Below are 19959 nucleotides of genomic sequence, written 5' to 3'. Positions count from 1 at the left end.
ACCCGGAGGAAACCGATGTAGACGCAGGGAGAAGGTGCAAACTCTGCACAGACAGCGACGAAAGGTTGGAATTGAACCCAGATCCCTGGTACTGTGAGGAAGCAATGCTAACCACTGTGCCGCCGCAATACTCAGTGGCATTCACAGCTTGAGTTACCATGATAGGTACATGTACGTATGATCCAGGTCTACTTAAAACACAATGTTTCAACAAGATGTCATTTATTATATGGAAAACATTCAGGTTTTAGCAGCTACAGCCTTCTGATTGAAAAAAAAATGCTTTTACGCTGTGAATGTTTTAATAACTATCACTTTAACTAGAGAGAACATGTATCACAACTCGCACAATATTCAAAGCAACATACACATTGTTAAATAGGAATCATTGTATTGCTGCAGATGCAGCTTGGTCAAATTCATTTTGGGATACTTTCACATGAAATTATTGTGGACTGTGAACCTTATCTCCTTTAGTGATTGAAGCTGTTTCATGGAACCCCTTATCCAATACCTTGTATATACAACATTTTAAATTTTGACAGAGAAACTGTGCTGTTATAACAGTGTCACTGGTTTTATAAAACCCAATGGCACTTAAGGATAGGTGGATATGTTTTTGTCACCCCTGTCACTATACACTGATTTTCCTGTAAATGAGTAATTGTATTATTCTTTAATGGAGTTTGCATTACTTAAAGAAAAGCATAGAATAGCAGCAGTGCCAAATCCTCCCCCAACTCACAAACAATGTGCACAAGATTAGATTTTCATTTGACTGCATCTCACTTAGCTACTATAAAGGTTGCAAATCTTACCAATAGCTTGCATGAGTGAGTGGAACGACTAACATTTCCAACAGGAAGTCTGCCTCTCATATCCAGTTTGTGAGCTGCTTTCTGTCCATCCACCCTACTTGGAGGGTTCGGACAGGTGATGAGGGTGTAATGCCCTCGTTAATATCCCCGTGCTCCATCTTTCTGTCTGATCTCATGTCCTGACACTAGGAAAGCGAGCCGAGGACTGACTTCCCCCTGAGGTATCTAACACTCCGAATCAGGGTGTGTTAAAAGCCCTTAAGTTTAAAACAGGTCACCTGAACTTCACAAATCATTGCTCTGTACCAATTATCTCCTTCAATTTTAGTGGCCATTGTGATGGGGCTTCTGCATTGTCATTGGTTTGAAGTGATTATGGAATGGTGCGTGCAGCAGGACAGAAGAGCTGTAAAAGCCAGTGAAAATCTCGACAGTGTTGCGAAGGCTTTGAATGTTGGATCGTTCGTATTTTGAGATTCCGTTCACAACAAAAAAAGAGTATGACTGAACTCACGCTAAATAACGACACTGCCATCTGGAGAAACGCTACCTCCACGTTCATATTGCTTTGAGAAACTAACTCATTGCATGTTGGAGGCCATAAGTACTAAATCTACTTGCTGGTTTATAGAGGTAACTTTTTTTTTAGGAGAGTTTGAACAGGTCATCATCACATAACGATGGGTGACACCATTACAATGATGCACTGACTACACACGTATACTTTAACACGGACTCAACCCAAAAACGCTGAGGGCCTAACGGGACATAGAACCTTCTCTAATCACTTGCTCGTAACATCCAAGAGAAACGTATCCTGAAACCCAGAAGAGAGGGAAATGTTCTATAAGCTAAGATAGACAAAATATATATGTATATTTTAAACAAAATTACCTCAAAAACATTGATTAGTGCACAATACATCATCATGCAAGGAAAGTGTGAATGGGTCTGACTGGAAAGCTGTAGGAATGAAGTGAACAGGGCGCAAAATGGAAGGATAATCCTTGGCACCTCATTGAGGCCTCGCAGTAAGATGCGCACTTACTTTCTCAAAAGTAAGATGAAATGGGCAGGGAAATGTTATAGAAAAAAAAGGGGATACTTATCCAGAAAACTATCCAATCGCTCAAAAAGTAAAAAAGAAGCAATCTTAGTGACATAAGCTCCAACCAAAACAGGGGGAAGGTTAAGTTTCAATTTCGAAACCCGATGTTCCACAGTTCCGCCGTTAAGGATTGAATCTGGGTGCTTTTAATCTCACCGCTGGTGCTCTTCAAAATCAAAAATTCAAACATCACAATTTTCACAAATAATTCTTAGTGCACACCTTCAAAATGTGCTGACTTACCCACCAGGCTGGTTTGTGTCCAAGCTGCGACAACTCTCAAAATGTGGTCAACTACCAGGCGCGTTGGGTGGGATCTTCCGACCCCGTTCACCCTGAACCCGGAAAATCCCAGCTGAGGTCAACGAACCTTTCCGTGATCCGTGGTTTCCTGTGGCGGGCGGAAGGGGAAAATTTGCCCCATTGTTTTCTAACGTGCGTGTGTGTGTAGGTGTGTGTGTGAGAGGGGTGAAGTGTTTTCTACTCGATACCAAAGTAAGAACTGGTTTTCATGTGAAAGTGCCCAGTTTGATCAAGGGACAACCACGTTGCACTGCTTGATGGAATGTTAAGGAGTGTGATGGGGGGGCGGGGGGATGGGGGGGATTGGAATCAATGACAGCCGAAGCACTCTTTATATATACATGCTTAGCATGCAAAAGAAAGCTCTTCCACCATTGCTGGCGAACAGGCAGTTTGATCTGCAAGAAAACTCCTATTAGCACAAAAAAAAACTGCATATTAAAGTTGACACGGGTGGCTAAATATTTAAACATTTTTTTTGTTCCATGAACACAAAAGGCACTGGGTTATGAGCTTGTACTGTAACTTTCATTGCACTTCATCTCCTCGGTTCAATCCTTTCGTCTGAAGAACAGCGACAATTAACTGCTCAGTCAATGCCTGTGGGGAAAAAATACGTATCGCCTCTAAGGGCTTGCTCTCTATAATTCCATGTCCACAGGCCGGATATGGCCTGTCTTGTGCTCTTTTACCCACAATTCTCTGTCGTTGCTGGGGTCAACCTTCTGGAGTAGCTTGTCCACTGGTTCAATAGTCTAGAAATGAGAAAGAAAAACTAAGTGTGAAACCCTGCTAGACTTCCATTACAAATTGGCAAGCATTCCCCAGGATCACAGAGTTGCTACAATGCAGGCAGAGGCCATTTGACCCATCATATCAGCACAGACTCTCCCCACATGAGCCATTCTCTTTGTACCATTCTCCAAGCTTCTCCCCATAACCTTCCTGTTCATTTCATAGGGTCAGTCCCTTTTGAATGCTTCAATTGAAACTGCCTTCACCACAATCTTCGACAGAGCATTCCAGGCCTTAAACAGCACGCTGCGTGAAAGTAGTACAGGAAAGCAAAGGAGAATTTGGTGCGACGACAATAATTTCTCCCTCAATGTCAACAATATGAAGAAGACAGTCATCGACTTCAGGTAGCGCAGTGGAGGACCTACCCACGTTTACAACAATGGGCACCAAGTAGAAATGATCAAGAGCTTCAAATTTTTACGTGTCTGGATCACCGACAAGCTGTCCTGGTCCCCCTATACCAACATTATAATTAAGAAAGCCCACCACTGCTTCTACTTTCTCAGAAGACTAAGGAAATTTGACACGTCAGCAACAATTCTGACCAACTTTTACAGATGCACCATAGAAAGCATTTCTTCTGGTTGTATCACAACTTGGTATGGAGCCTGCTCTGCCCAAGATCTCAAGAAACTACAACGGGTCATGAATATAGCCCAATCCATTACACAAACTAACTTCCCATCCATTGATTCGGTCTACACTTCCTGCTGCCTCGGAAAAGTAGCCAGCATAATTGAGGACTCCGTGCACCCCAGACGTTCTCTCTTCCACCTTCTTCTGTCGGGAGAAAGATACAAAAGTCTGAGGATATGTAACATCCAACTCGAGAGCAGCTTCTTCCCTGCTGCCATCAGACATTTGAATGGACCTAACTCGCACTAAGCTGATCTTTCTCTACATCCTAGCTATGACTGTAACACGACATTCTACACCCTCTCCTCTATGAACGGTATGCTTTGTCTGTATAGCACACAAGAAACAATATTTTTCACTGTATACCAATACGTGACAATAATAAATCAAATCAAAAATATTTCTCATATCACTTTCGCCAATAACTTTCAATCTATGCCCGCTTGTTCTTCAATCCTTTCGTTCTGACAAAAGATCATTGACCTGAAATGTTAAATAAAAATACCGCGGTCCTAAGAGGAGTCATTTTGGACTCAACCATCGACCTTCTTTCTCTCTCTCTTTCCACAGATGCTGCCTGACCTGCTGTGTATTTCCAGCACGGGCTGTATTTTGCTTTTGTCTTAGGGATGTGGACTGCCCACTGATGCGTCACCCGGGTCCGCCTTGGCCTATTCTTGCCTTTGTTGCTCACCAGGAATACATCAACGTTGCAAAGAGTCAGAGAGTTGAGGAAAGAAAAATGGAAGAGGAAGATGAATCTACGGGTTCGGTTGGTGATGCTGAGTTTATATTTGAGAAGCTTGTAGGCTGTCGTGACCCAAAGTACGGAAGGAGTTAAAGTAGACGCGCTTTGGGTTTTTTTAAAAAATTCATTGACGAGATGTGAGTGTCACTGGCTGAGATTGTCCATCCCTAGTTGCCCTTAAGGTGATGATGGTGAGCCACCTTCTTGAACTGCTGCAGTCCCTGAGATATAGGTACACCCGTAGCTGTTAGGGAGGGAGCGATGTGGTCAACTCTGAACTGCTCTCCAAGGGCAACAAGGGATAGATAGCCAGCAATGTCCATGTCCCAAGAATGAATTTTTTAAAAAAAGTAATGTCCATTTGAAATCCTTACAGTACAGGAGGAGGTCATTCAGCCCGACAAGTCTGCACCAACCACAATCCCACCCAAACCCTATTCCCGCAACCCCGCACATTTACTCTGCTAATTCTGCTGACACTAGGGTTAATTTAGCATGGCCAATCAACCTAACCCACATATTTTTGGAATGTAGGAAGAAACTGAAGCACGCAGAGGAAACCCACGCAGACACGGGGAGAACGTGCACACTCCACACAGACAGTGACCTGAGGCTGGAATTGAACCTGGGTCCCTGGCGCTGTGAAGCAACAGTGCTAACCACTTTACCACTGTGCTGTGAAAGAATTTAAACTGTGGTTTTTGGGTTCAGGTCTGTAATAAACCGTACGTTTTGTTCTGCCACCTGGTTTAAATAATTGCTTTCATCATAAACTGCGGACAAAAGGCTTCTTTCCCTGATAACAATGGTCTATCAGCAGCTAAGCTGAACTAATGCTACATCGGTAATGGAAGGACAGTGATCCACAATTGTCCACGACCAACATATAATACCCTTTACCATCTCTAACAAGAGCAACTTACCTCAGGTAAGTTTCAAACACAAACACACAGGCTGGAATGTTACGATTGTTCACACCAACGGGATTTTCCCATCCCACTGCTGTGAATGGAGATTTGGCTGTAATTCTGACTTCGCTGCAGCCGGATTGTGGCGTGCATAGCTGGTAAGATTGTTAGATTTGACGAGGGAGCGAGCTATCTTGGATCTGGTGCTATGTAATGAAGCGGGTAGAATTAGGGACCTTGTGGTGAAGGATCCTCTTGGGGAGAGTGATCATTGTATGGTGGAGTTTCTGGTGCAGATGGAGGAGGAGAAAGTGGGTTCCCGGACACGCGTCCTTTGTTTGAATAGAGGGGAATACGGTAGGATGAGAGAAGAATTGGCGAATGTGGACTGGGAGAGCGCGTTGGAGGGAGGGTCTGTTGAGGAGCAGTGGAGGATCTTTAAGGAGATCTTTCTTGGTGCTCAGCAGAAATTTATTCCGATGGTCAAAAAGGATAGTAGGAGGAGAGGTAATAAGCCGTGGATAACGAAGGAGGTGAAGGGAAGTGTTAAATTAAAAGCAGAGGCATTTAGAGTAGCTAAGAGTAGTGGGCGAGAAGAGGATTGGGAGAGGTTTAAATGTCAACAAAGATTGACAAAGAAGTTGATAAAGAAAGGTAGGAGAAACTATGAAGCTGGGCTAGCGCTTAATATAAAAAGGATAGCAAGAGTTTTTATAAATGTATAAAAAGGAAGAGGCTGGCTAGGGTGAATGTTGGTCCTTTAGAGGATGAGAAAGGGGACCTAGTGGTAGGGGATGGGGATATGGCTAAGGTATTGAATAACTTTTTTGTTTCTGTCTTCACGGAGGAGGACGTGAATAATTTGCCGGGTGTTAGCGATGGAAAGGTGGTAGGACTGGAGGGTCTTAATGACATTACTGTTACTAGAAAGGCGGTGCTCGACAGACTGGAGGGGCTGATTGTGGACAAGTCCCCAGGACCGGATGGAATGTATCCGAGGGTTCTGAAAGAAATGGCGGAGGCGATAGTGGATGCCTTGGTGGTTATTTTCCAAACGTCGCTGGATTCCGGGGAAGTGCCAGATGATTGGAAAACGGCTAATGTTACGCCGTTGTTTAAGAAAGGTGCCAGGCAAAAGGCGGGGAATTATAGGCCGGTTAGTTTAACGTCTGTGGTAGGTAAAATGTTAGAATCTGTCATTAAGGAGGAAATTGCGAGGCATCTTGAAGGGAATTGCTTGATAGAGCAGACGCAGCACGGTTTCATTAAAGGGAAGTCGTGTCTGACAAATTTACTGGAGTTCTATGAGGATGTGTCTAGGGCGGTGAATAGAGGAGAGCCGGTGGATGTGGTCTTTCTAGATTTTCAGAAGGCGTTTGACAAAGTGCCTCACAAGAGGTTATTGCAGAAGGTCGAGGGACATGGAGTTGGGGGTAGGGTGTTAGCGTGGATAGAGGATTGGTTGTCAAATAGGAGGCAGAGAGTGGGGGTCAACGGGTGCTATTCGGATTGGCGGATGGTGACCAGTGGAGTGCCCCAGGGGTCGGTGCTGGGGCCTCAGCTTTTTACCGTTTATATAGATGATCTGGAGGAGGGAACCGAGTGTAGAGTGTCGAAATTTGCTGATGACACCGAGATTGGGGGAACGTCAAATTGTGCGGAGGGTGTGGAGAGTCTGCAGAAGGATCTAGATAGGCTGGGCGAATGGGCCAGGAAATGGCAAATGGAATTTAATGTTGGCAAGTGTGAGGTGGTCCACTTTGGTAGGAAGAATGGTAGGAAGGACTATTACTTACGGGGCGAAAAACTGCAGCAGGCGACGGTGCAGAGGGACCTCGGGGTCCTTGTGCATGAGTCGCAAAAACCCAGCTTGCAGGTGCAGCAGGTGGTCAGGAAGGCGAATGGGATGCTGGCCTTCATAGCAAAGGGGATTGAATATAAAAGTAGGGAGGTCTTGCTGCAGCTGTATAGGGCATTGGTGAGGCCGCACCTGGAGTACTGTGTGCAGTTTTGGGCGCCGCACCTGCGCAAAGATATTTTGGCCTTGGAGGGAGTGCAGAAGAGGTTTACTAGGCTGATACCGGAGTTGAGGGGGTTGAGCTATGAGGAGAGGCTGAATAAACTGGGCTTGTACTCGTTAGAGTTTAGAAGAATGAGAGGAGATCTCATTGAGACGTATAAGATGATGAATGGGATGGATAGGATAGAGGCGGAAAGACTCTTCCCGCTCAAAAAAGACAATAGGACTAGGGGGCACAGCCTCAAGATAAAAGGGGGGCGGTTTAGAACGGACTTGAGGAGGAACTTCTTCACTCAAAGGGTGGTTAATCTCTGGAATTCTCTGCCTGTTGAAGTGGTGGAGGCTGCCTCGCTAAATATTTTTAAGACGCGGGTTGATGGGTTTTTGATAGGAGAGGGGATTAAGGGTTATGGGGAGAGGGCGGGAAAGTGGAACTGAGCCACGACAGATCAGCCATGATCTTATTGAATGGCGGGGTAGGCTCGAAGGGCTGGATGGCCTACTCCTGCTCCTATTTATGTTCTTATGTTCTTATGTTAAATCTTCAGTCTTTGGCATTAAGGAGAGGCCAACATTATCAGCTTGAGAAAGACAAGATGCTGCTTTGATTGTATGAACTTACTGAAACGAAAGCTAACTCAGAACTGCAAGAAACAAAACTGGATCAATATAATCAGAAATTTGTTTAGCACGAGTTAATATCCAAACACTTTTGGAAAAAGATTTTCATATCCTGATAATCCCTGAAAGCAATTGAGAAATTTGGCACCCACAAAGAGGCTGGGTGTGAGGCTTTTCTTTTGAAAACACTAACTCCATAAACCCTTAAACAAACGCAACAGGAAGTTTCTTTTTGCAGTGCAGAGAAGGGAAATATCAATGCCTCAGCCTGAAATAATATTTTCTCTTATTGCATTTGAGCAGTAGGCTCCCATACATATCGGAAAGATCTGGAAAATGGACTCACCCTGTCAGGAGGACTCCACCAGGACAATTCGGTCAGGCCTTTTGGTGCAGAGAGGGAAGTCCCACTCAGCCCAAACTGTGGATCGGCATATATGATGCAGTCTTGGATGACATTAAGGCCGTGACTTGGGTGCGAACGACATTTAAGGTGGTAATCTATTGGGTAGGCTACATCGGCAATGGAAGGACAGTGATCCACAATTGTCCACGACCAACATATAATACCCTTTACCATCTCTAACAAGAGCAACTTACCTCAGGTCAGTTTCAAACACAAACACACAGGCTGGAATGTTACGATTGTTCACACCAACGGGATTTTCCCATCCCACTGCTGTGAATGGAGATTTGGCTGTAATTCTGACTTCGCTGCAGCTGGATTGTGGCGTGCACAGCTGGTAAGATTGCGCCCGCAATTTCCAAAGCATTCTGCCAGATTTGAGAATACTCCCAAATTTATAAATGTGGTTAAGGCACAAAGTTATACAACATGGAAAGAGGCCCTTCAGCCCATCAAGCAGCTATCTATTCTAATCCCATTTTTCAGCGCTTGGTCCGTAAACTTGTACACTTATGGCATTTCATCTAAATGCTTCTGAAATGTTGTGAGGGTTCCCCCTTTCAAGCAGTGCGTTCCAGACTCCCACCACCCCGGGTGAAAAAGTTTTTCCTCACATCTTCTGTAAACCTCCTGCCGCTAAACCTCAATCTATTTTTCCTGGTTCTTGACTCTTCCACGAAGGGGAAAGGTTTCTTCCTATCCACCCTATCTATGCCACTCAATTTTTATACACCTCCATCAAGTCCCCCCTTAGCTTTCTCTGCTCCAAGGAAGGCAACTCCATCCTATCCAGCTGAAACGCTCCAGCCCAGGCAACATCCTGGTGAATCTCCTCTGCACCCTTTCTATTGCAATCGTATCTTTCCTATAGTGTAGTGACCAGAACTGCACACAGTACTCTAGTTCTAGCCAAACTAGTGTTTCGTAAAGTGCCATCATAACCTCCCTGGTTTTATATTAAATGCAAGTTCATAAAGGCAAGTATCCCATATGCCTTCTTAACCACCTTATCTACCTGTCCTTCTGTCTTCAGAGCTCCATGGACATGCACACCAAGGTCCCTATGATCCTCTGTACTTCTTGGGCCTGAATATTCACTGTATATTCCCTAGCCTTCTTAGTCCTGCCAAAATGTATCACCTCACATTTTTCAGGGTTAAATTCCATTTATCGTTGTTCTACCCGTTTAACCAGCTGGTCTATACCATTCTATAAATCGAAGGCTTCACTCCTCACTATTTACCACACCACCAACTTCTGTGTCACCTGTGAACTTACTCTTCATATCTCTTACATTCACGTCCAGATCGTTAATGTACACCACAAACAACAAGGCACCCAGCACCGTACCTGTGGAACACCGCTGGACGCAGGCTTACAGTCACAAAAACAGCCTCTGCCTCCTGTCACAAAGCCAGTTTTTGATCCAGTTTGCCAAATTGCCTTGGGTCCCATAGGCTCGTAACATGATCATCAGCCGCCCGTGTGGGACCTTGTCAAAAGCCTTACCGGAAGCCGTATATTCTACATTAACAGCACAACCCTCATCTACACACCTAATCACCTCTTTGAAAAATTCAATCACGTTTGCAACACGATCTCCATTTGTGAAAACCACGCTCTCATTAATCCTTGCCTCTCCAAGTGGAGATTAATTCTGTCCCTCAGATTTTTTTTCCAATAGTTTCCCTACCACTCATTGTAATTTCCTGTTTTCCCCCTACTTCCCTTCTTGAATAACGGTACCACATTAGTATGTCCTGCGGTCCTCTGGTACCTCTCCTGCGGCCAGAGATGATTATAAAATTGTCAGAGCTGCTGCAATCTCCTCCCTTGCCTTCCACAGCAGCTTAGAATACATCTCATCTGGGCCTGGGGATTTATCCATTTTTAGAGCCGTTAATACCTCCTCCCTCTCAACATCGTTACTTCAGTAAATCATAATTCCCCACCGTGATTTCTGTACCTACTTCATCCTTCTCCATTGTGAACACTGATGCAAAATAAAACCTCTCCTACATCTTCTGGCTCCTGCCTCAATGGCCTTGTTGGCCCCTATTGGGCCTTACTCTTTCCTTGGTCATCCTCCTATCCTCAATAGACTTATAAAACACCTTTGGATTTTCCTTTATTTTACCTACCAGTGTTTTCTTCATGCCCCCTCTTCACTCTCCTAATTTCATTTTTAAATAATCCCTTGCACTTTCTATACTCCTCTGGGGTTCCTGCTGTTTTGAGCCCTCAGTGTCTGCCATAAGCCTCCCTTTTTTTCCTTATCCAACCCTGGATGCCCCTTAACATCCAGGGTTCTTTGGGTTTGGTGCTCTCACCTTTCACAGGAACATGTTGGCTCTGTACTCTATTTTCTATTTGAATGACTGTCACTGCTCTGTGGATTTTCTGACAAGTAGCTGCTCCCAGTTAACTCTGGCCAGATCCTGTTATTAGAATTGGCCCTCTCCCAATTCAGAACCTTGATTTCCAGTCCATCTTTGTCCCTTTCCATAACTACTTTAAATCCTACTGCGTTATGGTCACTGTCACCAAAATGCTCCCCCACTGAAACTTCTACCACTTGTTGGTCCAGCACCGCTCTCCCTCTTGTAGAATTTTCTCCACGTTGACATAAGAGCTCTTTCATTTGAAGAATTCTGCCCCTTTTCACACTTCGGGCAGTCGGACAGTCTTCCTACATGTATAGACGTCCTCACGGTTTTCAAATCTGATGTTGAGGTTTCCCTTGAGAAACCATCTTCTTTCAAAGAGTGAAAATGAACTATTTATGGGGCCCAACCAATTTAGGCTTGAAATTTAGCTTTAGAATGAGGCCTGGGAATTGCGGGACCCTGAAGCATCTGGGAAGTAGAGTCAATGTCAAAATATTGCCCTGAGGAATATCCACATGGATAATAAGATCCTTTAATCTTTCTTGCACTCTGTTTTTCCACCATCCCTATTGACCCAAGAAAAGCACATTTTGTTAGAGACTTGTCTGTCATGGAAAGATGAGGCTATTAGATTTACGCCTAAAGGGACGTGTCTTTTTATGGATTTATCTCATTGCAATGTAGGGCCACTTTATTCTAAATACAAGGTAGAGAAAATAGAGAGCATTTCCTTTGGTCACTGAGGTTGGCAGCTTTGAAAGCAAATATAGGAACCTCATTTTTTGCTAATGAAAATCTCTCAAAGCCAATAACAGTACAGATGTAGTGACGTCAGTCATTTAAATAAAAACATTCAGAGCCCTTTGCAAGAATCTCACTGTATTCTAGGAACTCATGGTGGTACTTTGAGGGAGGGAGATGAAATGTGCTTAAAGAATATTAAAATATCCTTTTGGAAACCTGTGAAAAGTTAGAGACAAGGTAACTTAAAGGCAAGTGGTCATCTTTTCAGAACTTGCTTTGATAGCTTAAGCTGCAGTATTGGAAAACCTTGTTTTATGTAATGGTTTGTTGGTTAAATACAACCTGTAGACCAGGTTTATCCAACAGATGACCCATTGCGCTGGCAAAGACCCTGTATGTGCCCCCCGCCCCCACTCCTCTGGAGCCAGTATTCAAAAGCAAATCAGACAGGCCAGTAAGTGAACACCAAGATTTAGCAAGGGTCAGCTCCAGTTTCTTTCCCGCGTTTGCTACTGATAGGTTCACTAGTGAGATCAGTCGCAAATGAGGCAGAGAAACAGTCTCTGGTCGGAAGAGCAGTGAGCGCTGGCGACGTGAGTGTGCTGAGGGCTGCAGGGCCGGAAAAGTGAAGCTGGGATGGGAGAAGTAATTTGGATCAGCAAAGGCACGGCTAAGGCCGTGAAGGATGAATTTACAGTGGGGAAGGGCGAGGGAACGGGGAGAGGGTGGTGGATACTGTAGTGAAAAAGTCCATGAGAGAGAATGAGAGGGGTACGGCCCAGGGAGGGGACGACGTGTGTGTGTGTGTGTTTGGGGGGGGGGGGGGGGGGAGGTAGAGAGGGAGCATGTGGAAGGGCCAAACCCCTCCCCCACCCCGGTCCCAGCTCACCCTGATCTCCAACTTCATCCTGCACCCCACCCCGATCACTGGCCTCCCTCCTGTCCCCATCGATCCCAACTGCAGAGTGACAGCAGGACTCAGCCCACCCCACAAATCATCCCCATCCCCATGAAGCCTGAGCCCCGAGGCCCTGTCCCATGCCCAATAGGCAGTGCCAAGGTGTCCCCTGGACATTGGCACTTTGCCCCTTAGGCAGCGCCAGGGCCACAGGCTGGCACTGCCAGGGTGCCCATGCCCAAACCCCTGATGACTCCATTTGTCCCCTCTTACCAGGGAGGTCGGGATGCTAGCTCTCCAAAAGTAGGGAGTTATTGTAATCCCCACTGGAGTGGAACATTCAAGCCGGGGTGGGGGGGTTGGGGGAGGTTGTGTGCCTGGAGCTTTCAGTCCCGGGCCTGCTAATCCCTGTCTTCCTATTGGTTTCCGGCATGGATCCGATGGCATTGGAAATCCAGTGGTGGGAGATGCACGCACGGCGGGAATCCACGCGTGAATCCCGTGCATGCCCACCCATGAAACTGTCCCACCCCACCGCATTAGAAAATTAGTGCAGCAGGATGGGAGGACACCTCTGGAGTGTGCGCGCAGGAGGGCGAGAGAGGGGGAGCGTGTGCAGGAGGGCGAGAGAGGGGGAGCGTGCGTGGGCCAGGAGAAAGAACGGGAGAGTGAATGTGGTGGCGGGAGAGAGAGAGGGGGCAAGTATCGGGGCGGGAGAGAGGGAACATGTAGGGGTGGGGGAAGGGGAGGGCTAGCATGGGGGGCAGGAGAGATGACTGTGTGTCTGGCCGTGGGAGAGGAGGTGTGTGTGGGGGCGGGAGGGTGGGAGCATGTGGGGGCAAGAGAAGGAGATGCCTTCCTCCCAGTCTCATGATTCTCAGTCTCCCTCACCCCCCACACACTAACGCATTCTCTCACCCACAGTCTCAGACCGGAAGTCAGCTGTGTTGCGCACACTCTCAGTCTATTAATTACTATTTTTAAAGACGATTAGTTTATTAACGAAGAAAATTACAGCCCAGGATCAGGCCCTTCAGCCCTCCAAGCCTACACTGACTATGCTGCCTAACTGAACTGAAACCCCCTGACTCTTCCAGAGACCATATCCTCTATTCCCATCCTACTCGTGCATTTGTTCAGACGCCCCTCAAAGCTCACTATTGTATCTACTTCCACCACCTCCCCCAGCAACGGGTTCCAGGCACCCACCATCCTGTGTAAAAAACTTGCCTCATACATCTTTTAGATACTTTTACTTGACTTTTTCCCCTCAGCAAGTTGTTTCTTTGCTTCATCATCAATACAAAGAACAACCCGGCACGGGAAACAGGCCCTTCGGCCCAACGAGCCCACGCCACCCCTTCAACAAAGCATTTTCCTACACCTACCCTGCCCTGTGTGTACGTGAATGGAACCCCTAATGTAGCCAGATTCAGGGGAGAATAGCGTAGGGTCAATTTGGTACACCAATCAGCCTAAGAGCACATCTTTGGGGTGTGGGAGGAAACCGGAGCACCCGGAGGAAACCCACGCAACCACAGGGAGAATGCGCAAACTCCCACAGACACAGGCCCAAATCCACGTATCTACACAGCTAGCAGTGATAGTCACTGAGCTGTTGCAGTGCTGGTCCAGGATTAAGCATACACAACGACACGAAGTACTAGGCCACTCCCGGAACCTCCAAGAGCAGCCCACGCACGACCCACCGTGTGCATGCCCCTCGTTTGACAACAAGGTGGACCGACACCTGTGGATTAAGAGAGACAAAACATTAACATGTAATACTACATTTCTGGTGTCGTCCCGAGGCTCTGACCCTTTTTAATACCGTCTACTATAACCCTCCATCCCTGTTTCGCTCATGTGTCTAAGTAAACCTTAAACAAGTCCAACGTGCCTGCCTCCACCACCTTACTTGGTAGCGCGTTCCATACCCCCACTATCCTCTGCGTGAAAAACCTTCCTCTAGTATCCAAATTATACTTCTCCCCCCTCACCCTTACATTGTGACCTCTCGTAATTGTCCCCGATCTAGGGAAAAGCCTACCACTGTTGACTCTATCTATTCCCTTCATTATTTTATATACCTCTATCAGATCCCCCCTTAATCTCCGTCTTTCTAAGAGCCCCAGTTTCTCCAACCTTTCCTCGTAACTCAGTCCTTCCACGCCAGGCAACATCCTGGTAAACCTCCTCTGCACCCTCTCCAGGGTCTCCACGTCCTTCCGGTAGTAAGGTGACCAGAACTGGACGCAGTACTCCAAATGCGGCCTAACCAGCGTTCTGTACAACTGAAGCATTAGACGGCAGCTCTTATACTCTATACCCCTTCCTATAAAGGCTAACATTCCGTAAGCTTTCTTTACAACCTTCTCTACCTGTGTTGACACCTTCAGAGACTTGTGCACCTGCACTCCCAGGTCCCTCTGTATTTCGATACTCTTAATCGGTCTACCTTTTATCATGTAACTCCTCCCTGCATTATTCCTTCCAAAATGCATCACCTCGCATTTGTCAGGATTAAATTCCATCTGCCATCTATCTGCCCAATATACCAACCTATCTATATCCTGCTGTGTCACCCGACAGTCCTCCTCAGTATCTGCCGATCCTGCCATCTTGGTGTCATCCGCAAACTTGCTGATCACACCACGTACACCCTCTTCCAAGTCGTTTATATATACTACAAAGAGGAGAGGTCCCAGTACTGAGCCCTGCGGCACACCACTGGTGACTGACCTCCAGCCAGAAAAGGACCCTTCCACTACTACCCTCTGTCTCCTGTTGCCCAGCCAGTTTTCAATCCACCTAGCTACCTGTCCCTGTATCCCATGTGCCTTAACCTTTTCTACCAGTCTACCGTGAGGGACTTTGTCAAACGCCTTACTGAAATCCATATAGATGACATCAACGGCTCGCCCATCGTCAACCGTTTTTGTCACCTCCTCAAAAAATTCTACCAGATTCGTAAGGCAAGACCTCCCCCGAACAAAGCCATGTTGCGTATCCCTAATCAGATCACAACGCTCCAGATGTTCATACATCCTATCCCTAAGAATTTTTTCCAATAATTTTCCTACCACCGATGTCAAACTCACTGGTCTATAATTACCAGGGTTATCCCTACTACCCTTTTTAAACAGCGGTACCACATTAGCTACCCTCCAGTCCTCTGGGATCGCACCTGTGAAAAGTCTGACAACACCAGGTTTTAGTCCAACTGATTTATTTGATAGTACTATCAAAGTTATTACCATCAAATAAATCAGTTGGACTAAAACCTGGTGTTGTCAGACTTTTTACTGTGTTTACCCCAGTCCGACGCCGGCACATCCACATCATGACCTCACCTGTGTCCAAGGAAGAGACAAAGATTTGCGTCAGAGGCCCAGCAATTTCATCTTTCACCTCCCTAAGCAGCCTGGGATAAATACCATCAGGCCCCGGAGCTTTATCCGTTTTTATGCTACCTAAAAACCTTAGCACTTCCTCCCTCGTAATGGATATTTCCTGCCACTGATCTACAGCTCCCTCCAAGACATGACACAACACCAAACCCTTCTCCTTTTTGTGAATACCGACGCAAAGTATTCATTCAGGATCTCCCCCATTCCCTCAGACTCGATACATAGCTCCCCTCCTTTGTCCCTAAGAGGACCAATTTTCCCTCTAACCACTCTCTTGCTCCTAATATAAGAGTAAAATGCCTTTGGATTTTCCTTAATTGTATCAGCCAAAGCCATTTCATGCCCTCTTTTCGCCCTTCTAACTCCCCTTTTAAGCTCCCTCCTACTCTATATTCCTCCAGCGCACTCTCCGTTTCCAGTTGTTTCAACCTAACATATGCCTCCCTCTTCTTCCTGACCAAGTCTTCGATACCCCCTGTAATCCACAGCTCTCTAATCCTGCCTTTCCCATCCTTCCTCTTTGCCGGCACATGCCTTTCCTGCAACATTATCAGTTTGCCCTTGAAAGCCTCCCACTTGCCAACCGTGGACTTGCCGGCTAACAACCCCTCCCAATCAGTATCCTTCAGCTCCTTCCTAATCCGGCTATAGCGCGCCTTCCCCCAGTTCAGCACCCTCCCCTTCGGACGGCACTCATCCCTTTCCATTTTTATCCTTAAGTAGACAGACTTGCGATCACTGTTAGCCACATGTTCGCCTACCTCAACCACCTGCCCCGGCTCATTACCCGACACTAAATCCAGTATAGCCCCCTCCCTAGTCGGGCTAGTTACGTACTGCTCCAGGGACCCTTCCATCACACATTTTACAAATTCCTCCCCATCTGTACCCCCAGCCCTAGGCACCTTCCAATCCACTCCAGGAAGATTAAAGTCACCCACTACAACCACCTTATTCTTTCTGCATCTATCTAAAATGCCTCTGCAAATACCTTCCTCCACTGACCTCGGGCTGTTGGGTGGCCTATAGTATACCCCTAGCATCGTAATCTCTCCCTTTTTATTCCTGAACTCCACCCACAGCGACTCAATCCCTAACTCCTCCATATTATCCTCCCTCTGCACTGCTGTGATGTGCTCCTTCACTAACAGCGCCACCCCACCACCTCTCTTCAACCCTCCTCTGTCACACCTAAAACACTTATACCCAGGAACATTCAGCTGCCAGTCCTGCCCTTCCCTTAACCACGTCTCCGTTACTGCCACCACATCTAACTTCCTCACAAACATCAAGGCCCTAAACTCATCCGTTTTACCCGTCACACTCCTCGCATTGAAACAGACGCAGTCCAACCCACCAGGGCCACTCAGAACCTCCTTCTCCCTGATAATTTTCCTTTCACCCAAACCTACCCTATCACCCAACTCACTCCCGACCCCAGTGTCTAATGACCTATCAGTCTCATCCCCACCCCCCCCCCCCATTAGTTTAAACCCTGCCTAAACACTCCAGCTAACCTCCCTGCTAAGACATTTGTCCCTCTCCCATTCAAATTTTCCCCATCCCTCCTGTACAGTTGCCCTTCTCTCATAAGAAGGGTTGTTTAAGAAGGGTGCCAGGCAAAAGGCGGGGAATTATAGGCCGGTTAGTTTAACGTCTGTGGTAGGTAAAATGTTAGAATCCGTCATTAAGGAGGAAATTGCGAGGCATCTTGAAGGGAATTGCTTGATAGGGCGGACGCAACACGGTTTCATTAAAGGGAAGTCGTGTCTGACAAATTTACTGGAGTTCTATGAGGATGTGTCTAGGGCAGTGGATAGAGGAGAGCCGGTGGATGTGGTCTTTCTGGATTTTCAGAAGGCGTTTGACAAGGTACCTCACAAGAGGTTATTGCAGAAGGTCAGGGGACATGGAGTTGGGGGTAGGGTGTTAGCGTGGATAGAGGATTGGTTGTCAAATAGGAGGCAGAGAGTGGGGGTCAATGGGTGCTATTCGGATTGGCGGTTGGTGACTAGTGGGGTGCCCCAGGGGTCGGTGCTGGGGCCTCAGCTATTTACCATTTATATAGATGATCTGGAGGAGGGAACCGAGTGCAGGGTGTCGAAATTTGCTGATGACACCAAGATTGGGGGAAAGGCAAATTGTGCGGAGGGTGTGGAGAGTCTGCAGAAGGATCTAGATAGGCTGGGCGAATGGGCCAGGAAATGGCAAATGGAATTTAATGTTGGCAAGTGTGAGGTGGTCCACTTTGGTAGGAAGAATGGTAGGAAGGACTATTACTTACGGGGCGAAAAACTGCAGCAGGCGACGGTGCAGAGGGACCTCGGGGTCCTTGTGCATGAGTCGCAAAAACCCAGCTTGCAGGTGCAGCAGGTGGTCAGGAAGGCGAATGGGATGCTGGCCTTCATAGCGAGGGGGATTGAATATAAAAGTAGGGAGGTCTTGCTGCAGCTGTATAGGGCATTGGTGAGGCCGCAGCTGGAGTACTGTGTGCAGTTTTGGGCGCCGCACCTGCGCAAGGATATTTTGGCCCTGGAGGGAGTGCAGAGGAGGTTTACTAGGCTGATACCGGAGTTGAGGGGATTGAGCTATGAGGAGAGGCTGAATAAACTAGGCTTGTACTCGTTAGAGTTTAGAAGAATGAGGGGAGATCTCATTGAGACGTATAAGATGATGAATGGGATGGATAGGATAGAGGTGGAGAGACTCTTCCCGCTCAAAAAAGACAGTAGGACTAGGGGGCACAGCCTCAAGATAAAGGGGGGGCGGTTTAGAACGGAGTTGAGGAGGAACTTCTTCACTCAAAGGGTGGTGAATCTCTGGAATTCTCTGCCCGTTGAAGTGGTGGAGGCTGCCTCGCTAATTATTTTTAAGAAGCGGGTTGATGGGTTCTTGATAAGAGAGGGGATTAAGGGTTATGGGGAGAGGGCGGGAAAGTGGAACTGAGCCACAACAGATCAGCCATGATCTTATTGAATGGCGGGGCAGGCTCGAAGGGCTAGATGGCCTACTCCTGCTCCTATTTCTTATGTTCTTATGTTCTTATAAATACTTCCCAGTGGTCTACAAAAGTAAAGCCCTCTACCTTGCACCAATCCCTCAACCGTGCATTCAGCTGCATGATCTCGTTATTCCTAGTCCTGCTGGTACTAGGCAGCAGCCCAGAGAATGCCACCCTGGAGGTCCTGCTCTTCAGTTTGGACCCCAACTCCCTAAATTGCCTGCGTACATCTGCCCTATTCTGCCTTCCTATGTCCCTCTCCCCTGCGTGTATTATTACCTCTGCCTGGGTCCCCTCCCCTTTCAAAATTCCCTCTATCCTTTCCAATATGTCCTGCACCCCTGCTCCAGAGAGGCAGACCACCATCCTGGAGTCACGCTTCTGCCCACAGAACCTCCTGTCAATTCCTTTGACCCTCTCATCCCCTACCACTATCACATTGCCAGCCCCCTTCCGTCCCTCTGAGTCATTCTGGCCCTCCTGTCTATCCTTTTGTATCCCTGTCGATGAATTCTGGGGGGCCACTGGGGTGGTCTTTGGACCAGGACTATTCTTCTTTCTCTTCTTCCTCTTAACAGTTGTCCACCCATCCTGCTCCTCAGCCCCTGGGACCTCCTCTTGCTCATGGTTCCTAGCCATTAACTCCTCATTTTCCCTGACCAGAAACGCATCCTCTAAACGCACCTCTAGTTGCCTGACCCGGGCCCTCAAGCGCTGCAGCTCTAAACACGACGCAGATGTGGGCCTTCGGGAGACGTGATGCCACCAAGAACTCCCACGTGTTGCACCTAACACAGCTAACGCTCCTCCTCATAGCCCCTGCCACGTCCCGACCTCACCTGGGTTTGTATGTGCCGAAACGCAACCCGGGAAAGATAGAAACTGCAACTCACGCCGTCTAAGCCTGCTCTCGCCTAAGCCCAGCGAGCCAAAGCCCTTATAACTCTCACTCAGCTCCCACTCACTCCGCTGTCCGCTCCCGACGCTGCCTGCTGTCTATCACTACCTTCTTTTTATACTGCCCGCTCTCCCTTCCCGACTATCCCCTCGCCTAACTTCCGGTACGGAAGTAAAAAGCACTGATAGAAACCCCGCGAACCGGAAGTGCAGACGGAGAGCGTTTTAAAGTAAATCCAACACTCACCAAGGCCAC

The 19959-nt window shown here is 47.2% G+C and overlaps 1 protein-coding gene across 6 annotated transcripts in view; it reads right to left on the bottom strand.

The window, feature by feature from the left end:
• Window positions 1-205: 205 nt before the first annotated feature.
• Window positions 206-19959, bottom strand: part of gas7b (growth arrest-specific 7b) — a 448977-nt gene continuing 429223 nt past the window's right edge. For all 6 annotated transcript variants that reach the window (XM_080209068.1, XM_080209072.1, XM_080209070.1 and 3 more), the window contains exon 14: window positions 206-2984. In XM_080209068.1, the coding sequence (XP_080065194.1) occupies window positions 2871-2984 (114 nt within the window). In that variant the 3' untranslated portion in view covers window positions 206-2870. The remainder of the gene's footprint in view (window positions 2985-19959) is intronic.

The sequence above is a fragment of the Carcharhinus amblyrhynchos genome, chromosome 21 (genome assembly GCF_965287045.1).
Source record: "Carcharhinus amblyrhynchos chromosome 21, sCarAmb.v2.hapA, whole genome shotgun sequence".
In the NCBI taxonomy this organism is placed as follows: domain Eukaryota; kingdom Metazoa; phylum Chordata; class Chondrichthyes; order Carcharhiniformes; family Carcharhinidae; genus Carcharhinus; species Carcharhinus amblyrhynchos.
Note: the sequence above shows the minus strand (reverse complement) of the source record. Positions and strands in the feature narration are given on the sequence as shown.